At 45.4% G+C, this 24,399-nt stretch overlaps 1 protein-coding gene across 1 annotated transcript; it reads right to left on the bottom strand.

Annotated features, from left to right (window-relative positions):
- Positions 1-535: 535 nt before the first annotated feature.
- LOC116200477 lies at positions 536-22,492 on the bottom strand. The gene is made up of 4 exons (XM_031531325.1): positions 22,325-22,492; positions 21,840-22,222; positions 21,562-21,710; positions 536-675 (listed from the first exon to the last, which is right to left on the bottom strand). The coding sequence occupies exons 1-4, from the start codon at positions 22,490-22,492 to the stop codon at positions 536-538; spliced, it is 840 nt and encodes a 279-aa protein (XP_031387185.1).
- Between the last annotated feature and the right edge of the window lie 1,907 nt (positions 22,493-24,399).

Here is a 24,399-nt window from a genome sequence, read left to right as displayed (position 1 = left end):
GCGTTACGTATTCGCCTCCTCTATCACTCCTCAATCTCTTGATTTTCTTGTTGAGTTGATTCTCAACTTCATTTTTATAGAGAACAGATTTCTCTATGGCCTCATCTTTGCTTTTCAACAAATATACATAATAATATTTTGTACTATCATCGATAAAGGTAATAAAATAATTATTACTGCCTCTTGTTATTGCGAACTTTAAATCGCATACATCACTATGAATTAGATCAAGTGGCTCGGTGTTCCTTTCAATCGTTTGAAAGGATGACCTTGTCAATTTTGCCTCAACACAAATTTCACATTTGTTCTGTGAATCAATTTGGAATGTAGGTATGTGATTCAAGTTAATTAATCTACACAAAGTATCATAATTAACATGAGCTAGTCTTCCATGCCATAAATCAGGAGACTCAATCTAATATGTAGAAGAACCAGAATTCATATTGATTGTGATCATTACATTGAACTTAAAAAGCCCATCACACACATATCCATTTCCTACGTACATTCCAAACTTTGACAAAATAACTTTGTCTTACTCAAAAACCATCTTGAACCTATGTTTGTTCAGCAATGACCCGAAGACTAAATTCTTCCAAATCTCATGTACGTACAATATGTTGTTCAGAGTCAGCTCCTTTCTTGAAGTCATCTTCAAGACCATCTTGCCTTGACCTTCAATAGCAGAATGGGCAAAGTTTCCCAAATAGATCCTCTCCCCAGTGACCGGTTCGAGCGTAGTGAAGAAGTATCTGTTTGAGCACACATGTTTGGTGGTGTCAGCACCCCATTTTGGTTCACCTTTCCAAACGATGATATCAGCAATGATCCAAGCCACAACCTGAGCAGAATACAGAAAAACGACTTAACAGAGCAGAAAATCACTATTCATCCTCAAGTCGGCAAAATCGGGCAAATGACACATGCATATGACAGAAGGACTCCAGGGGTCACCAAAGGGTAATAGAGTGACTAGAGAGCTCAGCAATATCCAAAACCGGCATTTTCAGTATATCACACGGACAGTTCTATTTTCCGATAGTTCGCTCGATCATCGGAAGACAGCCAATATTGGACCCCAAAAATCCACTCCAATGCCAAACAGATGAAAAGTGTCCCCAAAGGCATTTTGCAAATCATCTGCTCTATACAGAACAACTTTCTGTATACAGACAACTTTTCAGTGGAAGTCCAAAAATGCCGGTTTCTCGAAGAAAAGTTAATTCCAAATATCAGATGCGGCCATGCCCCTCAATCATACAGAGCACGAGCAATGCTTCATATTGTCTTTTAGAAGCCATACAGACACTCTGAATGACTTCCGAATGACAAAACGGGCATACCCTTCTTCGGAAGAGCGTAACCGGAGACTGGTCTGATGGAATTACGGCAAACGAAGTTCACACTACATTGCCCTGAAAACTCCAGCGGACATTCGCAATTGGGCAAAACAGACAGCAAAACCCTTCACGGTTTCCCGAGTAACCTCCGAGGGGCACAAAATGCCATCTTCAGTGAAAATCCATATCCGGAGGTCCTCTTTGGGGAAACTTGACGCCGGATGCTTACCTTACACAATGCTAGCCTTCTCAAGGCTCAATGTGGAATTGTCGGAATGAATCACACAACTCATCTAGACCCCTCGAACAGTGCTTTAAGGGTCTCAGATGCACTTTTCATATCCTTAGAAGCCCAATCTCAGCAAACAGAGATCGCAGTAATCTCCGGATCGCCCAAGAAACTCAGAAAGCAATCTGAGAAATCCAGTTTCGGCCTCCTAGGACATCTCCGGCTCCATATTTGTATTTACCGGCTTAAGGGACAAGGGCCCACGTAATTTGACAATTTATGTCAAAATGACCGACGTGGGATACAGATACAAGATATGCTGTCAGAAGTGGGTAACCTCGCTCTGAATGCATAAAAGGAGCAAAACCGGCTTCCAAGCCTCATACAGACATTTGGCAATTTCTCACGGAAAATGCCAATCTCGGACTCATTAAATCCATTTCCTCGCGTATATCGATAATTCGACGTTCAATTCAAACACCGAACTTCGAATGCGCGATCAATCGAGACCCGAGATTTTTCCCGGTTTCTCCTCTTCGGTCGTGGGACCCACGGGCTACTCAAGATGAGTCACCCTTTACTCTAGAAGCTTCTTCTTCTTCTTCAATGCAAGAAGCCAACTTGCACTCTTGTTTGAAAATATCCAAGAGTTTGAAGACAACACTCAAGCCTCCATCCATGCTCATCAATGCTCATCAATGTCTTATCTCTTCTTCATTAATGCAATGGAAGAGGATGAGGCTTGATATTTTCTAAGCATGGGGGTTAAGAGCACTTGCTTTTGCTAATTGTGTCATTAACTTTGCCTATAAATGGCCCAAAAGTGATTAAGATAATCACTTCTCCTCTTACACACTCTCTCCAACCTTTCTCTTTCAAGAAATCCTCTCAAACTCCAAAGCCAAGAACACTCAAGAACCAGAAAACTTCAGCCCTTAGAAGGAAGAGAAAAGAAAACCTAAAAGATCAAAAGAGAGCCTTGAGTTCTTAAGTCGGAAGCTGATGTTCATCATCCCGACTTAAGCTCAAAATTTCTCAAACTTCATATCCCACTCATTTTGGACCCATGGAGTTCATTGGTGAAATTGGTTTTTCCATTTGAAGTCTTTAAATTATTGTTTCAGGTCAAATAGTGCATTTCGGGTAAAATCGCTACTCTCGGGTGAATAGTGACCCGCCAGCGCCAGCCGCGCGCACGCTCGCGCACGCCCGCGCCCGCCCGCGCGCACCCGCGCGCCTGCCCGCGCGCACGCGCACGCCCGCGCGCCCCGCGCGCACGCCTGCACGCCCGCGCACCTGCCTGCACCCCGCGCACGCCGCGCGCCTCCCGTGCATTCCAGCCGCATTCCCCGTGCACCTAGCTCCCCGAACGTGCATCCTTTGCACCCGAGCATCCTTCCAATCGTTCAACCGAGTCATCCGACTCTCGAACACTTCCCCGACTCTTTCCTCGTATCCCGAGGCTAGGTAAATCACTCTTGACTTAGAGGAGTTAGGGCTTTTTATATTTTTGCATGGCTATGGAGTACTATGGTATTTTATGCATACTTAACTTGCAAGACTTAACTTTTATGCAATTTTATGTTATATTATGCATGTGTATTACCTTATAACTTGCTAGCATGTCGGAAAAAGGTTTGGATTGTTGTTTGGAAGACCATCTCGACCCGGAAATGGCAAGTGAGCTCACGGCCAAGTCTCTAAATGGGATGGCCGAGACTTGAGTTGCTCTTTTAGGGTTAAGATTGGTCTCCTTAGCCCGATCCAAGTTATTTTCCGAGTTTATTTTGTTGTTCTTGCATGCATGAAGCCGGTATTATTTTATCGATTCCTTAAATAACATGTTTGTGAATGTTTGCATGTTTAAATGAGTTAATCAAATCATGGTAATACCGGCTTTTGTCAAAACGTGTTATTCATGATGTTTGATGTTTGAGCATGCGAAAAATGATTAAACCAAGACAAGGAAATTCTTTGTGATTTGAATCGAGCCATGAGAGTATTCGGCCATCTTTGACAAGGTGAAGTCGAGGGCTTCTTGGCCCTTTTTGGATCAAGAATGATTTCCTTATTTCGAGTTTAATTCATTTCTCGGATTGTACGAAAGTGTAATTTCGATATTTCCACGATTCTCATGTTAAAACATCGATTACATGTCTTTTCAAAACAAAACATGCATGGATTCGGGTATCGTTGACTCATTCGGGTCCATTCGGTTACGAGGGTAGTTTCGGTCATTGGACCAAATATCCTCGATCCTTACGGATTCGTGTTGGTCGCCGAATCACGAATCGTTTTCACAATTAAAGTATTCGGCGATAACCTTAAGCATTAATTCCACGAACGGGTTAATCGGGACGTTCACACGGTTAATTCATTCCATTTAAATAACTTTGCACGAATTGGACATTAATTTGTAACTCGCGTCGACGAATTACAAAACGGTGTTAATGCCCTTTTCAAAACCCTCATACTTTCAAATCCTTATTGTGTTGTTCTCCTTTTCTAAAAATAAATTTTCAAATCAAGGGCAAGAACATCATTTCGTGATTCGCCGACATCCTAGCGCAGTTTAAGATGTCAGTTGGGTATTCTGTATCAAAATACAGTTATCGGACTAATCATTTCACTCGACTTAACCAAATCCTAGAAAATGGTTAGGCGGAACTCTAGGTTCCAAATCTAGAGTCAAAATACAAGTTTGGATCAATTCAGTGGTAATTCAGTGTCACAACACCGAATCACTATAAAAGCAATCTACACACATGATATTCGATTCTCTTTTCCAAATTTCCAACAAAAGCAGAATACTAAAACATTGGCACGTGTTTGATTACTTAGCATATGGCATTTGCTTGCAAAAACACTTTTGGATTAATAAACTTGTTAATCCACGTACATTCGGTAAATACAAAACACCTTGTCTGTTATTAACATGTTGCGTGTTATCTTTCCGCACTTGTTTGCCATACGGGTCGAGCTTGATCCCTAGGCCGAATAATATTAGGGTTCAACACCCTAATCATCGAGCACAGGGTTCAACGCCCTAATCAACACTCACAGGGTCCAACGCCCTATTCAGTGAGAGCGTCCATTGAATTTCAGTTCTTCGGTCTTTTTCCCTAAACTCACGGTGAGTTAGAGTGGAATAATAACCGAACGCGAGTCGACTGGAATTCGGCCATTTGTAATTTGTATTTATTGTTTTCGAGAGCATTGTAAGGATTTTATTTTGTACATTTATTCTGTAAGAATTCCAGTCGGTGAGCGAACGGTCCGAGAGTCGAATTAATCGAATCGGTCTAATGCTTGCCCAGATACAAGTAAATCCAAAAACTCGCGGTTCTGGTTCACGCAGGGATTCAACCTCCATGGTTCGATGAACTGTAACGCAAGATTGTGAACCAATTCCCCGACACACGGGTTTACTTCTCTCTCAGCTTCTCCACCGACATCGTTTAATTCATCGAAGTTACGGTGTCAAAACGTGTGACCCGAGTGCAGCCTAATTCATGCGGTAAATAAAACAAAAATGCAAGCCTACAAACCAGAGTACCGAAAGGGCGTGCGGGATATAGGCCCGCACGTAACATGAACCCCCGAACACGGATTTTCTGGTTTCGCACAGATCAATGCCTTAACGACAAACTAGGTGTTCCATACCCCTAGACTCGGGTAACTTATCCGCCCTCGACCTACGGGTCGTAAAATGATAAGTGGCGACTCCTTCTCTCACGCGTGTCCGTCACGCGTCCCCACGGGAAGGTGGACACTCCCAAGCCGCGCGATCCAAAAGCGCGTAATGCGGGCCCCGACGAGAGTCCACATTCGGGTCCGTACAGCTTGGCGACTCCACTGGGGACATACTTAGTGGATTCAGGCTCAATCCGTTTGCTTGCTTGCATGTTCATTTACCGCTTTCTGCAACTTTCTCGCTTATCTATTTTACGCATATTTACTTTTCTGCACTTGCATTGCATCATTCTAGTGGATTTAGGTACCACGCTTGAAATCCCACGAGCGACAATCTAGGAAGCTAGGTTAGACAGGGGTTCGAAGTAGGGGTACGGCGCGCGGTTCGACTGTCGCTTAGGCCTTGAAAAGAATCCCGCCCGATTTCATGGAATTGATACCCTTGAGTCGGGAGCCCCCATCTTTAGTTAGTTGCTATCCCGGTAGCACCTAAACCATGCATAAACAGGGACCGTCATGCTGGACCAAAATTGCCTTCATGCCGTCAACCGACCCAAAAGTTGAGTCTTTGAGTCGGCTCGTAGTTTTCTTTTAGGCAGGCCTTTTGTTGTTTTTCTACAATGAGCGATGTACATTGTAATAGATACAGATATACTTTACTTTTCTGCACTGCATGCATGTTTTCAAAACAACCTAGGACATTACATCAGTTTGTTTATAAACATTAAACCAACATCTCTCCATTAGGGGATGGATCGCTCGCATCCCTGTCTTAGGCTCGATGTCATCATCATGCCATCTGCGGACATTACTCGCCTTTGGAATACATTCCGCCCAGTTGACCGTGCATTCCTCCGGCTCATCATAGGAGACTTGCCATTACTCGCTGATTCCCCCATTGACTGGACCCTACGTAGAACTGCTATTAGTTTTTGGGACACTCAGCGGGCCGTATTCAGTTTTCAGGGGTCAGAGCTAGCTCCCACAGTAGAGGAGTACGCGGCACTCATTCAGCGACCCATGCCGACCCTCGACATCGTGGCGCCCAACCAGTTCGCCACGATACAGAGTAGACTCGCCATCCTCTTAAATCTCCGCGACGAAGAAATTCGTCTTGAGCTTCAGCATGGAGGAGCATAGCGTTAGGACCGCATGGCTCATAGACTTCATACATGTTCGTTCTCTCAATGCCAGGGGAGAATCGTACCAGCGTGACGCCTGTCACGGGTTCCTCTTGCTCATCTTTGGGACCATCCTATTCCCCCACTCGTCGAACCTCATAGACGGGGCACTTGCCCAAGTCATCCTCCAAGTGGTAGGAGGCCGTAGCTATGTAGAAGCCGTCTTGGCTGAGACCATTCGGTCTCTTGACTATGTACGAGAGGTTCGACGTGGTAGAATGAGAGGAGCTCCGCATCTTCTTCAGATTTGGCTCCTCGCACACATCAGGCCGTTCTGCTCATCACATCCCTTTTCCTACATCACTGACGAGCGTTCGCTCATCGCTCGCCTACTTCAAGTGTTTCGGCCCTCCGATCGCGACTACACCGATTGGATCCAGTTCTTCAAGAGACTCACCCCGGCACAGTTTTTGTGGGCTGCTCGCTGGAATCCCGGTGGACCCATGACCATTGGATGCCCTTCAGTCATAGGACTTCCTCTGATCAGTCACTTAGGGAGCACACTTGTTTTCCCAGCCCGAGTCATCAGACAACTTGGCGGCTTACAGGATATTCCTAGAGAGGCAGATCGCACTCCACACCGCTTCATGTGGACGGATATTATAACTTTACTTCCAGATAGGGTTCTGCGGATTAGAGAAGTTCAACGTTTATGGAACACGCGCACCGTTCAAGAGCTCTATTTCCCGGAGCACCCTACCGACGACGAACGAGCTTTCTCAGCTACCGTAGCATATGTGGCGCAATTCCATCCACAGGGACTCACACCCGTTCGTCGACGACATTTGCCGCGGATTCCTCACGCACCGCATGCAGACATTCCAGACGCGGAGAGCTCAGTCCAAGGAGTCATGCGCACAGAATTGCAGTCCATCAGAGAAGAGCGAGATCGACTCCGTTGTGAGCTTGTGGATATTCGCGCAGAACTCACTGATCACAGAGAGCTTCAGAGCGAGTTGGCTCAGATTCGCGCACGCATAGCGAACCAAGACAGGGAGATAGCGCGTTTGAGCGCTATGCTGGACCGAGCGCGGGCAAAAGCTCGCAAGGTCTTTCATCCTTAGGTTTAGTTTGTTAACGCTTTTGCCCCGCACCGGACCCACGCAGCGTTCACTCAGCTACGGGTTGTAATAGTTGGCGGTTTAATGTTTATGTTTCCTTTTCAAACAGACTGTCTTTATAAATTATAGAATATGAATCAAACTGATGTAATGGCATTAGTATTTTCAAACTTATGCACCTCATGCATTCATATACTGTCATCTATATTTTGAAGATAGTCAAAGCACTATAAGTACACTCATACACTTACGCATACAGGTACTAACAACTGGCGTCCCATCGATATCCGACTCGTGCACGAGTAAGGATGGCAGAAGACCAACAACCCGCCATTCTTGAACAGGATACTCCGCCAACGCCGATACATTCTCAAACACCACTGACGCAAGTTACATCACCTGTAATGCTCACGGACATATCTACAGCGCATTCAGGCGTCCCTATCGGACATCCTCCACCAACAGTACAGACGGCGTCCAACCTTGTGGAGTCCGCACGTTTTACTGCGTTAGAAGGAATGGTGAACCACTTGGCGGCCAACATGGCCACCAACATGACTGAGCTCATGGCCATGCTCAGGAATCAGAATCAGGCCTCATCGAGCTTTACTCCGCCTCTGGAGCATAGACCAATTGTCGATCCAAATCCAATGGTCACTCCAACCTTTGCTTCGGAGGCTGAAGACGCATCTTTCTCGGCAATGGCGTTTGCACCAACAGTCCATCCGATCAATGATCCTTTACCGCCACCACCTGCTCCAACAGCAGTTCCGTTGCCACCAGCAGCTTTCTTATCCACGGACTCTACTATGCATGCGCTGCCACCGCTAACCGTGTCAATGCATCCTCCAATCTATACTGTGCCACCACCGACAGTTCCTCCGGTCACGATCGCACAGGCTCCTGTTTCCACTGCAGACCAATTTCCTTTCCAAACTCCACAACCCCAAATAAGCTTTTCTTACCCTGCTCCACCGCCCCTAAACATTCCTCCCACTGAACCGGGCACGCCTACTCAGGCTGCCCCTCCAGCTCTACCGACAAACGTTCCTCTCGAAGCGGAGAATGAACAGGAGAGGAGAATAAAGAGAATGGAGGAAACCATTCGAGCCCTCCAAGTAGGCAACCCCCGTTTCGATTTCAGTGACAGTGACTGGAATCTCTTTCCAGGCATGCGGCTGCCCCCTAAGATCAAAATTCCAGAGTTCAAAAGATATGATGGGACCAGAGACCCTCGGCATCATCTCCGTCATTATCAGAGCAAAATGCTCTCATACTGGGATTATGAGGAATTCGTCATTCAGACTTTCCAAGATAGTCTTATGGGATCGGCGCTAGATTGGTTTATGACCCTGAAAGCCGGCGATGTCCCTACATGGACAGATCTTTCTCAGAAGTTCCTCGACCAGTATCGATTTTGTGCGGAAACACCTCCTACCCTTCTCGATCTCAGCATGACAGAGATGAAGGAGGGTCAAGCTTTCGAAGCATACGCAACGGAATGGAGAGGAAGAGCAGCAAAGCACATTCCTCCAATCACTGAGCGACAACAAGTTCAGCTGTTCCACTCCACACTCAGAGGCGCGTATTACTCACATCTCCTGGCTCATACTTCCTCCTTCTCGGACTTGATCGAGGCAGGAAAGAAGCTTGACATGGGTGTTAAGTTAGGAAGAATCGAAGGCCCATCAAAGAAGAAGGATGGAGAGACGTCAAAGAAGCAGACTGCTGGAACCTCCAGGAGAAGCAAAGACATGACTATTGGCGCCGTCAACTCCGGATATCAGGCTTCACAGCCGATTTCGGTGGACTATACTCCTGCATTACAGACTCCCCAGGCATATGCACATCCCGTGCATTATGTGCAGCCCTACCAAACATCGCAGGCTTATTTCCCAACCCCGCCAACTGTTATCCAGTCGCAACTTCCGCAACAGCATATTCCTGCTCAGGCTCAACAAGGTAGACCCCCGGCTTCGAGATCTCCTCAGTCGGTTCAACGTGCTCCAGCCCCCAGAACTTATCAGGACAAAGTTGCACAACCGCGTCCACGCAAGCAGTACACCACTTTACCAGCCCCTCTCTCTCACATATTCAGGCAGCTTCTTGCAGGCAACAAGATCAGAACAGAAGCGCCTGGTCCCAACTTTGACCCCGCAGTGCAGAATCAGAACTTACACTGTGAATTCCATCGGGGTGCTCCTGGTCATACCCTCGACAATTGCTGGACACTCCGGAATAAAATTCAGGAGTTGATCGACGCAAGGCAAATCTCCTTTAATGAAGTGAAGCCACCGAATGTCCGCGCAAACCCTCTCCCCGATCATGGATCAGGTTCAGGACCTTCTATCAACATGATCAGCATCGCTTCTATCAAAGAGGAAGAAGACGCGCAGAAGACCTCAATTCCCTTTATTGTCAATTATGCTCCGACAAATGATGCATTTACATCTGACGTCCCATTCGTTATCGAGGTTCTTGCGAAGGAGCCATACCAAGACCGTCGAGTTCCCTGGGATTATGGGAATGAGGTTGCCAACATGGAGCATGAGATGAGTGCGATGGGCATCACGCGCTCAGGACGAGTTTATCAGGGTCCAGAGTCTACAGACAAAGGGAAAGCCCCTGTTATTACATCCTCAGCCGTTCCAGAAGCCGTGCCAGTCTTTACAAAGAAGGTCACCGATCAAGAAGCGGAAGCTTTCATGAAAGTGATCAAGGCAAGTGAGTACAAAGTGGTGGAGCAAATGGGCAAGTCACCCGCCCATATCTCGCTCCTCGCGTTGCTTTTGAGCTCCGAGCCGCATCGGAATGCTTTGTTGAAAGTCCTCACCGCGGCACAAGTCCCAAAAGACACGGCACCGGATAATATCGAGCAGACTGTTAGTTCAATCTTCTCGAATCAGATATCCTTTGCAGATGATGAGCTTCCATCCGAAGGTCAGGAACACTTACGGGCATTGCACATAGTCTGTAAGTGCAACAATCACATTGTTGGTCGAGTCATGATCGACAACGGCTCTGCTCTCAACGTTTGCCCCGTCTCCACACTGAAACAGATGAACGTGGACATGAGCCGCATCCGTGCAAGCAAGACCACTGTTCGAGCCTTTGATGGCTCTAGGAGAGAAGTGAATGGAGAAATCGATCTCCTGATCGATGTGGGTCCTTGCTCATTCTCTGTCACCTTTCAGATCCTCGAGATACCCAATGCTTTCAGTCTCTTGCTCGGGAGACCATGGATTCACGCCGCCGGCGCTGTTCCTTCGTCGCTGCACCAGAAACTGAAGTTCTTCGTCGAAGGTAAGCTTATCACTGTCAACGGTGAGGAAGACTACGCAGTCTACAAGGAGACAGCCGTTCCTTACATCAGCATTGGAGAAGATCAGAATCTTCCCTTTCACTCTTTCGACACGATTTCCGTAATCCGAGACTACGGAAAAGTCGGTCCATCACGAACCGATCGTATGATTGGAAAGGTTCTGTTGAAGAACGATTACGTCCCCGGAACTGGACTTGGGGCACGTGCACAGGGAATCCTTCGACCGATTGAAATGGAGGAATACCGCAATAGGAGGGGACTTGGCTTTCGCCCCTCCTGTCATGAGATCGTGCAGTCTCGCCGTGGAAAGCATCTACACCGCCTTGCTGTACATTACGAAAAGCTCTTCAGGGGCATTCTGGTTCCACCACTCTCACAGTTTTTTGCAGCACCACCGCAGATCATGGGAGGCACCTCCGATAGCCCAATCACTGAAACAGATGACTTCTCTTCGGATGCAGTTGAAGCGTTTTTGGCTTTGCCAGCCATATATGCCGTCACTGAGGAGACATCTTCCAGGGTTCATATCCGCCCTGTACGGGAGGATGAGGAGCTTACCAACTGGACTTCAGTTCCGCTCTACTCGGCCGTAGTTGCCGATGTGTAAGACGGTCTTTATATATAATGCTACCTGTGTGTCGGCAACGCCATAAGCCACACAACAGAAGAGGGGTTTTTGTTATGGCTTGTTAATAAAATCCCTACATGCTTTTTGAATTTTTGTGTCTAGATTCTCTCTCTCATGCTTACTTCTAGCATCTTTAATTTCTAAAACAATTCGCTTTCGTGTCCAGGCTCCAATCGAATCCAAATCACCGATGCAACGATTCGAATTCGTCCGAAACACACCTCAGAAAGTCCCTACCCATATACTTCGGGGAAGGACTTGACGAGGACGGTCGCGTGCCCGAGATAGAAGAGAGTTTGCATCGTCTTGAAAACCATCAACTCACTTCGATCGAGCCAACCGAAGAGATCAACATAGGCACCACAGAAGAGCAACGCACCCTAAGGATCGGGACGGATCTCGACCCCGCACAGAGAGCCCGGATGATCGATTTCTTGTCAGAGTATCAAGAGGTCTTCGCTTGGTCTTATACCGATATGCCAGGTTTGGACCCCTCGATCGTAAAGCATTTCCTCCCACTCGACACTGAAAGATTTCCGCCCAAACGTCAACACTTACGGCGTCAACGAGCTGATCTTCTTCTCCGCATTAAAGAGGAGGTCGTCAAACAGGTGGATGCGGGATTCTTAGAGGTATGCAATTACTCTGAATGGGTAGCTAACGTGGTGCCAGTGGAAAAGAAGAATGGGAAGGTCAGAGTCTGCATCGACTATCGAGACCTTAACAAGGCCAGTCCTAAGGATAACTTCCCGCTGCCCCATATCGACGTCTTGGTGGACAATACAGCACGCCACACACAATTCTCCTTCATGGATGGTTTCTCTGGATACAATCAGATTCAGATGGCCGAGGAGGATAAGATCAAAACGACGTTCATCACGATGTGGGGTACGTTTTGTTACAAGGTCATGCCTTTTGGTCTCAAAAACGCTGGGGCAACCTATCAGCGGGCAATGGTCACTCTATTTCATGACATGATGCATAAAGAGATAGAGGTTTACGTCGACGACATGATTGCAAAGTCCAAAGCAGGTGAAGATCATCTTGTCAACCTCAGGCGGCTATTTGATCGTCTCAGGAAGTACAAACTCCGACTCAACCCAACGAAATGCACTTTCGGCGTCAAGTCAGGAAAATTGCTAGGGTTTGTAGTCAGCGAAAAGGGCATCGAGGTTGATCCCGACAAAGTCAAGGCGATCATGGAATTGCCCCCTCCATCGACAGTGCGCGAAGTAAGGAGTTTCCTAGGACGGCTGAATTACATCGCACGTTTCATTGCAAATTTAACAGACAAGTGCCAACCACTCTTCCGTTTGCTTCGCAAAAATGCAGCGGTTGAATGGGATGACGAGTGTCAGAAAGCTTTTGATACAGTCAAGGCATACCTAGTTCAGCCACCGGTGTTGGTTCCACCTTCACCGGATCGTCCTCTCATTCTGTACCTGACAGTACGCCGACAATCCATCGGATGCATGTTAGGGCAAAAGGACGATTCCTCTCATGCAGAGCGAGCAATTTATTATTTAAGCAAAAAGTTCACTGAAGGGGAGTCCAACTACCCTGAGATAGAGAAGATGTGTTGCGCACTCGTTTGGGTCATGCAAAGGCTCCGGCAATACACTCTCTACCATACTGTTCGCCTGCTGTCAAAGACAGATCCTTTGAAGTATCTACTCAGCAGTCCGTCCTCCATGAGGAACATAGCAAAATGGCGTTGCCAACTGACGGAGTATGACATCGAATACGTATCACGCACGTCAATGAAGGGCCAAGCAATTGCAGATCATCTAGCGGAGTTTCCGATCGAGGACGACACACCGATCAACCCTAACTTTCCAGATGAAAGGATCCTCCAAGTGAGTGATGAGGAAGAGACTCTAGGATGGAAGATGTACTTTGACGGTGCAGTCAATTCCACTGGGTCTGGTATCGGCGCGGTGCTGATATCCCCTGAGGGGCGTCATTTCCCTGTTGCAGCGAAGATTGATTTCCCTTGCACCAACAACATAGCCGAATATGAAGCTTGTATCCTCGGTTTGCAGGCCGCAATCTACCTCAAAGTCAAGGAGTTAAAAGTGTTTGGCGATTCTATGCTCACAATCTTCCAGACGCTTAAACAATGGAAGACGAAAGATCCAAAGTTGGTGCCATATCATGAGTACCTCGAAGAGTTGACAGAGAACTTCAAAGATATCTCATTTACGTACACCCCACGCATGAAGAACCAGTTCGCAGATGCACTTGCAACGCTCGCATCCATGGTGAGCATTACGAAGGAGAATCTCATAGAACCTCTCGAGTTTGAGATTGCTCAGGGCCCTGCCCATTGCGATGTAATTGATGCTGTTGACGGCAAACCGTGGTACGCAGACATCAAGCACTTGCTGCAAACAGGTCAATTCCCAGCGTTCACCGATCGTCATGACCGGAGGACTCTACGCCGCATTGCGGCACACTTTTTCCTGAGTGGCGAGACTCTCTACCGCCGTTCATTCGATGCTACACTACTTCGGTGTGTCGACGAGAATGAGGCACAACGCCTCATGGAAGAAGTGCACGAAGGAAATTGCGGACCTCATATGAATGGACTCATGCTAGCAAAGAAGCTCATGCGACTCGGGTACTTCTGGTCTACCATGGAGACCGACTGCGTCAAGCATGTCAGACACTGTCACTTGTGTCAAGTCTACGCGAATCAGATCAGAGCACCACCCAACGAGCTCCATCCAATGGCTGCTCCGTGGCCATTTTCAATGTGGGGCATGGACGTGATTGGTCCAGTCAACCCTAAAGCATCCAATGGACATTTGTTCATACTGGTAGCTATCGATTACTTCACCAAGTGGATCGAAGCTATCACCCTTGCGTCAGTCACTGCAAAGGCCGTGGCTCGCTTCCTCAAACGCGACATCATTGCGCGATACGGGGTCCCTGCGACTCTCATCACCGACAATGCCAAGAACCTGAATAATAAGCTCATTGACGAGCTCTGTGCACAGTTCAGGATCCAACATCGTAATTCCTCTCCATATCGTCCACAAATGAATGGTGCGGTAGAGGCAGCGAATAAGAATATAAAGAAAATCATCGAAAAAATGACGGTGAATTACAAGGACTGGCATGAGATGCTCCCGTTTGCACTCTTGGCATATCGGACTTCTATCCGCTCATCCACCGGGGCAACCCCGTATTCTTTGGTCTACGGCATGGAAGCGGTTCTTCCAATCGAAGTGGAGATTCCCTCCATGAGGGTTCTTGCCGAGTCCAAACTCGAGGAAGCAGAATGGGCGAAGCAACGCTATGAACAGCTTAATCTCATCGACGAGAAGCGGCTAACTGCACTTTGCCACGGTCAGTGCTATCAGCAAAGAATGGCTCGAACATTCAACAAAAAAGTTCGTCCTCGCAAGTTCAGCCCCAGCGACCTCGTCTTGCGAAAAGTTTTACACATCGCCCCAGATTCCAGGGGCAAGTTCGCTTACAAGTACGACGGTCCATTCATCGTTAAAGAAGTCTTTGACGGAGGGGCAATCATTCTCAACGATATGGACGGAAACGAGAACGCTCTTCCGGTCAATGCTGATGCTCTTAAGAAATACTATCCGTGATGGTGTTTCTCTTATCCCACTGCGGATGTTTTCTCAAATGCACATTACATTTTATCTTTCTTTGCATGTACAGTTCCCAACACTTTTAATTTCGTTAACTCATGTACTCCCATCTTCTGCTCTTTCCCTTTTCTCTGAATTTTTCCTGAGAGAAAAAGAATGGATTTCCCGCTAGGTTGAAAACCTCTTTGAGGCGGCCTAGGCAAAAATTAGGGAATGAGAGGCACGGTTTAAAATCCCGCAAAGGGGAACCGTGGCAAAAGGAGAGCATGAATCAAAATCCTCGCTAGGCTGAAAACCCGAAAAGGGCGGTCTAGGCAAAAGTTAGAGGAATCGAGAGGTGCGATCAGACCCAATACGGATGATCGTAGCAAAAGGTGAGATCTAAATGAGAGAAATGTCAAACAAAACACCCCGTTAGGTCGTCACGCGTCTTGCGACCTAGGCAAAAATTAGGGGACCTTCGGCAGCTCGACCACGAAATGACAGCTACATTCAGCATGCAGCGGCAACAAATAGTGGTTTGACAGTCTTCGATGCAAGCAAACTCTCTTTTACTCTCAGAGCATGAGACACGTTTCGACATACAGTCGAATCTTTGTATCCTTGATTTGGAGGATCCCAAAGAATCCCCCTATACCCTTATGCAAATTCTACAGGTCATGCCTGTTCTGTAAAAAGCCTTTCTTGTCAAATCACAAACCTAGCGGGATACGACCATCCCTTTAAATGGTCATCAAGTTCAAATCCCCAAAGCATTATTATTCAGACTTCTTTCTACATCTTCATTATGGCTGTAGAGTAGAACTGACAACTACTGTTAGCTCCCATGGTTCTATATGCAGGAACGAAGATGTGAACCTCGGAAGAAGTCTTTCTTTGATGAATGCATGTCTGCCTTATGCTAAGGACCACAACTAAAATCCAAGGAGAAGTCTTCAGGATAATACTCCATGCATTCAATCGCATCACAATCAGTTGGCAAACAATGAAACATTCTGCCACTACATCGATTGCAACACGGACAAGCTCAGTGACGGAGGAAGCACAATGATTCCTTCCACACCTCACGCAACTCCCCAACGTTTGCATTTACTTTTTGCAATGCATCCCATGCAATTTACTTTTCTGCATTTCGGGTACGTCCCGACTACTTTCCGCATTTCGGGTACGTCCCGACTACTTTTCCGCATTTCGGGTACGTCCCGACTACTTTTCCGCATTTCGGGTACGTCCCGACTACTTTTCCGCATTTCGGGTACGTCCCGACTACTTTTCCGCATTTCGGGTACGTCCCGACTACTTTTCCGCATTCGGGTACGTCCCGACTACTTTCCGCATTTCGGGTACGTCCCGACTACTTTTTCGCACTTCGGGTACGTCCCGACTACTTTTCGCATTTCGGGTACGTCCCGACTACTTTTCTGCACCATGCAAACCGCCGGGCAAAACACCCCGCACCTTGCAAACCCGCCGGGCAACACGCCCCGCACCCCGCAAGTCCATTGGGTAGGCGCCTTTGAACCATGTTGTTCATTCGGTATGCGCCCCGTGCATATTGCAAACCCTTCGGGTACGTCCCGACTACTTTTCCGCATTTCGGGTACGTCCCGACTACTTTTCCGCATTTCGGGTACGTCCCGACTACTTTTCCGCATTTCGGGTACGTCCCGACTACTTTTCCGCATTTCGGGTACGTCCCGACTACTTTCCTGCATTTCGGGTACGTCCCGACTACTTATCTGTTTAGGGGTCCATCCCCTCAGGTTCATCCTGACTTTTACATTTCTGCATCAGGTATAACATCCCCACATATCCAAAGTAAGAGGGAGAAGACTGTTATCGGAAATTCCTTGTCAATCATTGCTATCAAATTGGGGCGCTTCTGAAGTCTTTGGCTGCATCCTCTACTCGAGCATGCAGTCAAAGAGGGGCAAGTTGTCAGCACCCCATTTTGGCTCACCTTTCCAAACGATGATATCAGCAATGATCCAAGCCACAACCTGAGCAGAATACAGAAAAACGACTTAACAGAGCAGAAAATCACTATTCATCCTCAAGTCGGCAAAATCGGGCAAATGACACATGCATATGACAGAAGGACTCCAGGGGTCACCAAAGGGTAATAGAGTGACTAGAGAGCTCAGCAATATCCAAAACCGGCATTTTCAGTATATCACACGGACAGTTCTATTTTCCGATAGTTCGCTCGATCATCGGAAGACAGCCAATATTGGACCCCAAAAATCCACTCCAATGCCAAACAGATGAAAAGTGTCCCCAAAGGCATTTTGCAAATCATCTGCTCTATACAGAACAACTTTCTGTATACAGACAACTTTTCAGTGGAAGTCCAAAAATGCCGGTTTCTCGAAGAAAAGTTAATTCCAAATATCAGATGCGGCCATGCCCCTCAATCATACAGAGCACGAGCAATGCTTCATATTGTCTTTTAGAAGCCATACAGACACTCTGAATGACTTCCGAATGACAAAACGGGCATACCCTTCTTCGGAAGAGCGTAACCGGAGACTGGTCTGATGGAATTACGGCAAACGAAGTTCACACTACATTGCCCTGAAAACTCCAGCGGACATTCGCAATTGGGCAAAACAGACAGCAAAACCCTTCACGGTTTCCCGAGTAACCTCCGAGGGGCACAAAAGGCCATTTTCAGTGAAAATCCATATCCGGAGGTCCTCTTTGGGGAAACTTGACGCCGGATGCTTACCTTACACAATGCTAGCCTTCTCAAGGCTCAATGTGGAATTGTCGGAATGAATCACACAACTCATCTAGACCCCTCGAGCAGTGCTTTAAGGGTCTCAGATGCACTTTTCATATCCTTAGAGGCCCAATCTCAGCAAACAGAGATCGCAGTAATCTCCGGATCGCCCAAGAAACTCAGAAAGCAATCTGAGAAATCCAGTTTCGGCCTCCTAGGACATCTCCGGCTCCATATTTGTATTTACCGGCTTAAGGGACAAGGGCCCACGTAATTTGACAATTTATGTCAAAATGACCGACGTGGGATGCAGATACAAGATATGCTGTCAGAAGTGGGTAACCTCGCTCTGAATGCATAAAAGGAGCAAAACCGGCTTCCAAGCCTCATACAGACATTTGGCAATTTCTCACGGAAAATGCCAATCTCGGACTCATTAAATCCATTTCCTCGCGTATATCGATAATTCGACGTTCAATTCAAACACGAACTTCGAATGCGCGATCAATCGAGACCCGAGCTTTTTCCCGGTTTCTCCTCTTCGGTCGTGGGACCCACGGGCTACTCAAGATGAGTCACCCTTTACTCTAGAAGCTTCTTCTTCTTCTTCAATGCAAGAAGCCAACTTGCACTCTTGCTTGAAAATATCCAAGAGTTTGAAGACAACACTCAAGCCTCCATCAATGCTCATCAATGCTCATCAATGTCTTATCTCTTCTTCATTAATGCAATGGAAGAGGATGAGGCTTGATATTTTCTAAGCATGGGGGTTAAGAGCACTTGCTTTTGCTAATTGTGTCATTAGCTTTGCCTATAAATGGCCCAAAAGTGATTAAGATAATCACTTCTCCTCTTACACACTCTCTCCAACCTTTCTCTTTCAAGAAATCCTCTCAAACTCCATAGCCAAGAACACTCAAGAACCAGAAAACTTCAGCCCTTAGAAGGAAGAGAAAAGAAAACCTAAAAGATCAAAAGAGAGCCTTGAGTTCTTAAGTCGGAAGCCGATGTTCATCATCCCGACTTAAGCTCAAAATTTCTCAAACTTCATATCCCACTCATTTTGGACCCATGGAGTTCATTGGTGAAATTGGTTTTTCCATTTGAAGTCTTTAAATTATTGTTTCAGGTCAAATAGTGCATTTCGGGTGAAATCGCTACTCTCGGGTGAATAGTGACCCGCCAGCGCCAGCCGCGCGCACGCGCGCCCGCCCGCGCGCACCCGCGCGCCTGCCCGCACCCCGCGCACACCGCTCGCCTCCCGTGCATTCCAGCCGCATTCCCCGTGCACCTAGCTCCCCGAACGTGCATCCTTTGCACCCGGGCATCCTTCCAATCGTTCAACTGAGTCATCCGACTCTCGAACACTTCCCCGACTCTTTCCTCGTATCCCGAGGCTAGGTAAATCACTCTTGACTTAGAGGAGTTAGGGCTTTTTATATTTTTGCATGGCTATGGAGTACTATGGTATTTTATGCATACTTAACTTGCAAGACTTAACTTTTATGCAATTTTATGTTATATTATGCATGTGTATTACCTTATAACTTGCTAGCATGTCGGAAAAAGGTTTGGATTGTTGTTTGGAAGACCATCCGACCCGGAAATGGCAAGTGAGCTCACGGCCAAGTCTCTAAATGGGATGGCCGAGACTTGAGTTGCTCTTTTAGGGTTAAGATTGGTCTCCTTAGCCCGATCCAAGTTATTTTCCGAGTTTATTTTGTTGTTCTTGCATGCATGAAGCCGGTATTATTTTATCGATTCCTTAAATAACATGTTTGTGAATGTTTGCATGTTTAAATGAGTTAATCAAATCATGGTAATACCGGCTTTTGTCAAAACGTGTTATTCATGATGTTTGATGTTTGAGCATGCGAAAAATGATTAAACCAAGACAAGGAAATTCTTTGTGATTTGAATCGAGCCATGAGAGTATTCGGCCATCTTTGACAAGGTGAAGCCGAGGGCTTCTTGGCCCTTTTTGGATCAAGAATGATTTCCTTATTTCGAGTTTAATTCATTTCTCGGATTGTACGAAAGTGTAATTTCGATATTTCCACGATTCCCATGTTAAAACATCGATTACATGTCTTTTCAAAACAAAACATGCATGGATTCGGGTATCGTTGACTCATTCGGGTCCATTCGGTTACGAGGGTAGTTTCGGTCATTGGACCAAATATCCTCGATCCTTACGGATTCGTGTTGGTCGCCGAATCACGAATCGTTTTCACAATTAAAGTATTCGGCAATAACCTTAAGCATTAATTCCACGAACGGGTTAATCGGGACGTTCACACGGTTAATTCATTCCATTTAAATAACTTTGCACGAATTGGACATTAATTTGTAACTCGCGTCGACGAATTACAAAACGGTGTTAATGCCCTTTTCAAAACCCTCATACTTTCAAATCCTTATTGTGTTGTTCTCCTTTTCTGAAAACAAATTTTCAAATCAAGGGCAAGAACATCATTTTGTGATTCGCCGACATCCTAGCGCAGTTTAAGATGTCAGTTGGGTATTCTGTATCAAAATACAGTTATCGGACTAATCATTTCACTCGACTTAACCAAATCCTAGAAAATGGTTAGGCGGAACTCTAGGTTCCAAATCTAGAGTCAAAATACAAGTTTGGATCAATTCAGTGGTAATTCAGTGTCACAACACCGAATCACTATAAAAGCAATCTACACACATGATATTCGATTCTCTTTTCCAAATTTCCAACAAAAGCAGAATACTAAAACATTGGCACGTGTTTGATTGCTTAGCATATGGCATTTGCTTGCAAAAACACTTTTGGATTAATAAACTTGTTAATCCACGTACATTCGGTAAATACAAAACACCTTGTCTGTTATTAACATGTTGCGTGTTATCTTTCCGCACTTGTTTGCCATACGGGTCGAGCTTGATCCCTAGGCCGAATAATATTAGGGTTCAACACCCTAATCATCGAGCACAGGGTTCAACGCCCTAATCAACACTCACAGGGTCCAACGCCCTATTCAGTGAGAGCGTCCATTGAATTTCAGTTCTTCGGTCTTTTTCCCTAAACTCACGGTGAGTTAGAGTGGAATAATAACCGAACGCGAGTCGACTGGAATTCGGCCATTTGTAATTTGTATTTATTGTTTTCGAGAGCATTGTAAGGATTTTATTTTGTACATTTATTCTGTAAGAATTCCAGTCGGTGAGCGAACGGTCCGAGAGTCGAATTAATCGAATCGGTCTAATGCTTGCCCAGATACAAGTAAATCCAAGAACTCGCGGTTCTGGTTCACGCAGGGATTCAACCTCCATGGTTCGATGAACTGTAACGCAAGATTGTGAACCAATTCCCCGACACACGGGTTTACTTCTCTCTCAGCTTCTCCACCGACATTGTTTAATTCATCGAAGTTACGGTGTCAAAACGTGTGAGCCGAGTGCAGCCTAATTCATGCGGTAAATAAAACAAAAATGCAAGCCTAGCAAACCAGAGTGCCGAAAGGGCGTGCGGGATATAGGCCCGCACGTAACATGAACCCCCGAACACGGATTTTCCGGTTCCGCACAGATCAATGCCTTAACGACAAACTAGGTGTTCCATACCCCTAGACTCGGGTAACTTATCCGCCCTCGACCTACGGGTCGTAAAATGATAAGTGGCGACTCCTTCTCTCACGCGTGTCCGTCACGCGTCCCTACGGGAAGGTGGACACTCCCAAGCCGCGCGATCCAAAAGCGCGCAATGCGGGCCCCGACGAGAGTCCACATTCGGGTCCGTACAGGTGGCACTGGTATCGAGCCACCATTCCTTTGGGTTGGACCTAATAAGGTTCACCTCTGAAACCACAGCAGATAGGTTGATGTTTGCCCCATCTCGGGCCATCTCATTAACCATGTTTGCTTCATGGTCCATTTTCCTCTTTGGGAGCCTGCAGTCAGCAGATCTATGACCTTTCTTGTCACAGTTGAAGCATTTTCCCTGAAACTTGGGCTTAGAGACTCCTCCATTCGTACCTTGCTTCTTCTTGCCTTTGTTTTTCTTGGAGCTTTGCCCTTACTCCATGACATTTACCTTAGCAGTAGCATGAAGGATGAGACCCTTTCCGGAGTTCTTATTGTCTTCTTCAATTCGAAGCCTGACAACAAGATCCTCCATTGACATCTCCTTCTGCTTATGCTTCAGATAACTCTTGAAGTCCTTCCAATCAAGAGGCTGTTTCTCAATGACAACAACCACTTGGAAGGATTCACTTAGAGCCATCCCCTCAGCCTGAATCTCATGCAAGAGCACTTGAAATTCTTGTACTTGACTCATTACGGTCCTTGAATCCACCATTTTAAAATCGAGGAACCGTCCGACGAGAAATTTCTTTGCACCTGCATCCTTTGATTTATATTTACGGTCCAATGATTCCCAAAGCTCCTTTGCCGTCTTAAACCCCTGATAGACACTATACAGGAAATCATGAAGACTATTCATGATATAATTTCGGCAATGATAGTCGAAGTGCTTCTAGGCATCAATCGCACTGAGAGCCTGCACATTCGACTCCCCCTCAGATAGGGTTAGAGCATTTTCAGTTAAGAACATTGCAAGGTTCAGAGTTGTGAGGTAGAATAGCATCTTTTGCTGCCACCTCTTGAAGTTCAACCCATTGAACTTCTCGGGCTTTTCGACATGGTTCACAGGAACCATCGAGGGAGCAGCCATGTTTTAGCTAACCAAATGGTTAAACAACATAGGAGCAGGGCCAAAGACAATAGTCTGGCTTCCGTTGGTCGCATCCCCATCGTTCCCTAATGCCATTCGAATCGTTTAAAATAGGAAATTTGTTTCAAGATTGTAAAAATTAAAAATGGCACGTAATAAGTAACAAATTGAACGACAATTCGAATAGCAATTCAGACAAATAGAATGCGATAAAATTAAATGAACTTGGAAATTTAAATCGATACAAAGACAAAATCAGAAGATCAGAACACACGAGAGAGCCGAGTCCTGTGTCAGACACAAAACCCTTGAAACAGAATTGTTTCCTCTTGAGTGCTTGAGGTCACATGGACAATCGTTTCCCATGGTCAAATGGCAATAAGCGAAGCTACAACACAAATTGTAACGCTCCAGCAAACTCGAAGTGAAGCGCAAACACTATCTCAAAATTCAGATGCAAATTCAAAAATCTAAGAGAAGAAAATGTTTGTGCCTGTCCTACAAATGAGTGAATTGTTGGATTTTATAGGTTAGAGGTTCAATTCTTCTATGACTCTTCCTATTCTCACGACACACATGTGAGAAGACACAAAATAGAGTCGTCTCAGATTCTTCACTAGACATTGCATGTGTTAATGCAATTTCAATTAACACACACAATCAGAATGTGAAAAGTCACATCCTCACCGGGCACTCTCATATATATTCAATATATATGTGTTAGTGGAATTTGATTATTCATGAATGCAATCCATTAATCTCTTGTAACCACCACTTAAACATAATTCATTCCCACCTGAATGTAATATATTCCTCTATCATTAAGAGGAATTTTAAGTGTGGTTAACATATGCAAATCAAGAGTTATTAGCTTGTGAGCAATTTCCTCATTCACCCATAAGCCATAATTTCCAACATAAAGTAGGTTTTACAATAAATTGATTTTAATAAATTAAAGTTCAATTTCAGAATTGTGTGGCGGCGATCAATGGAACACATGTACATGCCAAAGCATCCAGTCAAAATGTATTTAAATATCATGGTAGAGAAGATTGGCCCACATTGGATGTGCTAGCCGCGTGTGATTTCGTTATGAAATTTACTTATGCTCTATTTGGTTGAGAAAGGACTGCATCTCGAGAATTTTGAAAAATTCATTGACAAGAGAAGACAATATTAAAATTGCTGAAGGTAATCAAATTAATAAATATTATTTACTTTATTATATATTGATAAATATCAATAATTTTTTAATAGCTAAATATTATTTTGTCGATGCTGGATTCCAACTAAATTTAGGGCTTATATCACCTTGTAACGATATCACTTAAAAGGATACTGAAGGAATCAATAACAAACCTTTCGAGAGCTATTTAATCATCGACATGCATCCTTGCGTAATGTCATTGAATGTGCATTTGGTGCACCGAAATGACCATTTCCTATCATAATAAGTAAAACAAAACACATTATAGATCTAAATCTCAAAAATACATAATAGGCTCCTATTGTATCTTGCACAATTACATTATGGGTGTTGATCGAAATAGTGATTTTATTGCAGAGGTCGATCTGATATTGAAAGTTATAATGAAGCTCTAGATGAATACCATGCTCAAAGAAATGAAGTTGAAGATGAATTGGAAGGGGAAATGATTATAGAGAAAAGTACAAAAACCCCATATAGTTTAGGGTCGGGACAAATTGCACAATATGTTTTTATTAGGGATAACTAGCCCCATGTGGTGTACTCCTTTAACCATAAGGGGTTATGACGTTATTTTTTTCATTTTTAATCCTCAATCTTTAGCATTTTAATTATTTTGGTTCTAAATCTTTTTTCATTTATCATTCATATCCTCAACTTTTTATTTTTTTCATTTTAGTCCTCAAAAGAAAATCGAAAG

This window comes from Punica granatum, chromosome 3 (assembly GCF_007655135.1).
Source record: "Punica granatum isolate Tunisia-2019 chromosome 3, ASM765513v2, whole genome shotgun sequence".
Lineage (NCBI taxonomy): Eukaryota > Viridiplantae > Streptophyta > Magnoliopsida > Myrtales > Lythraceae > Punica > Punica granatum.
This window is presented reverse-complemented; position numbering and strand designations above follow the sequence as displayed.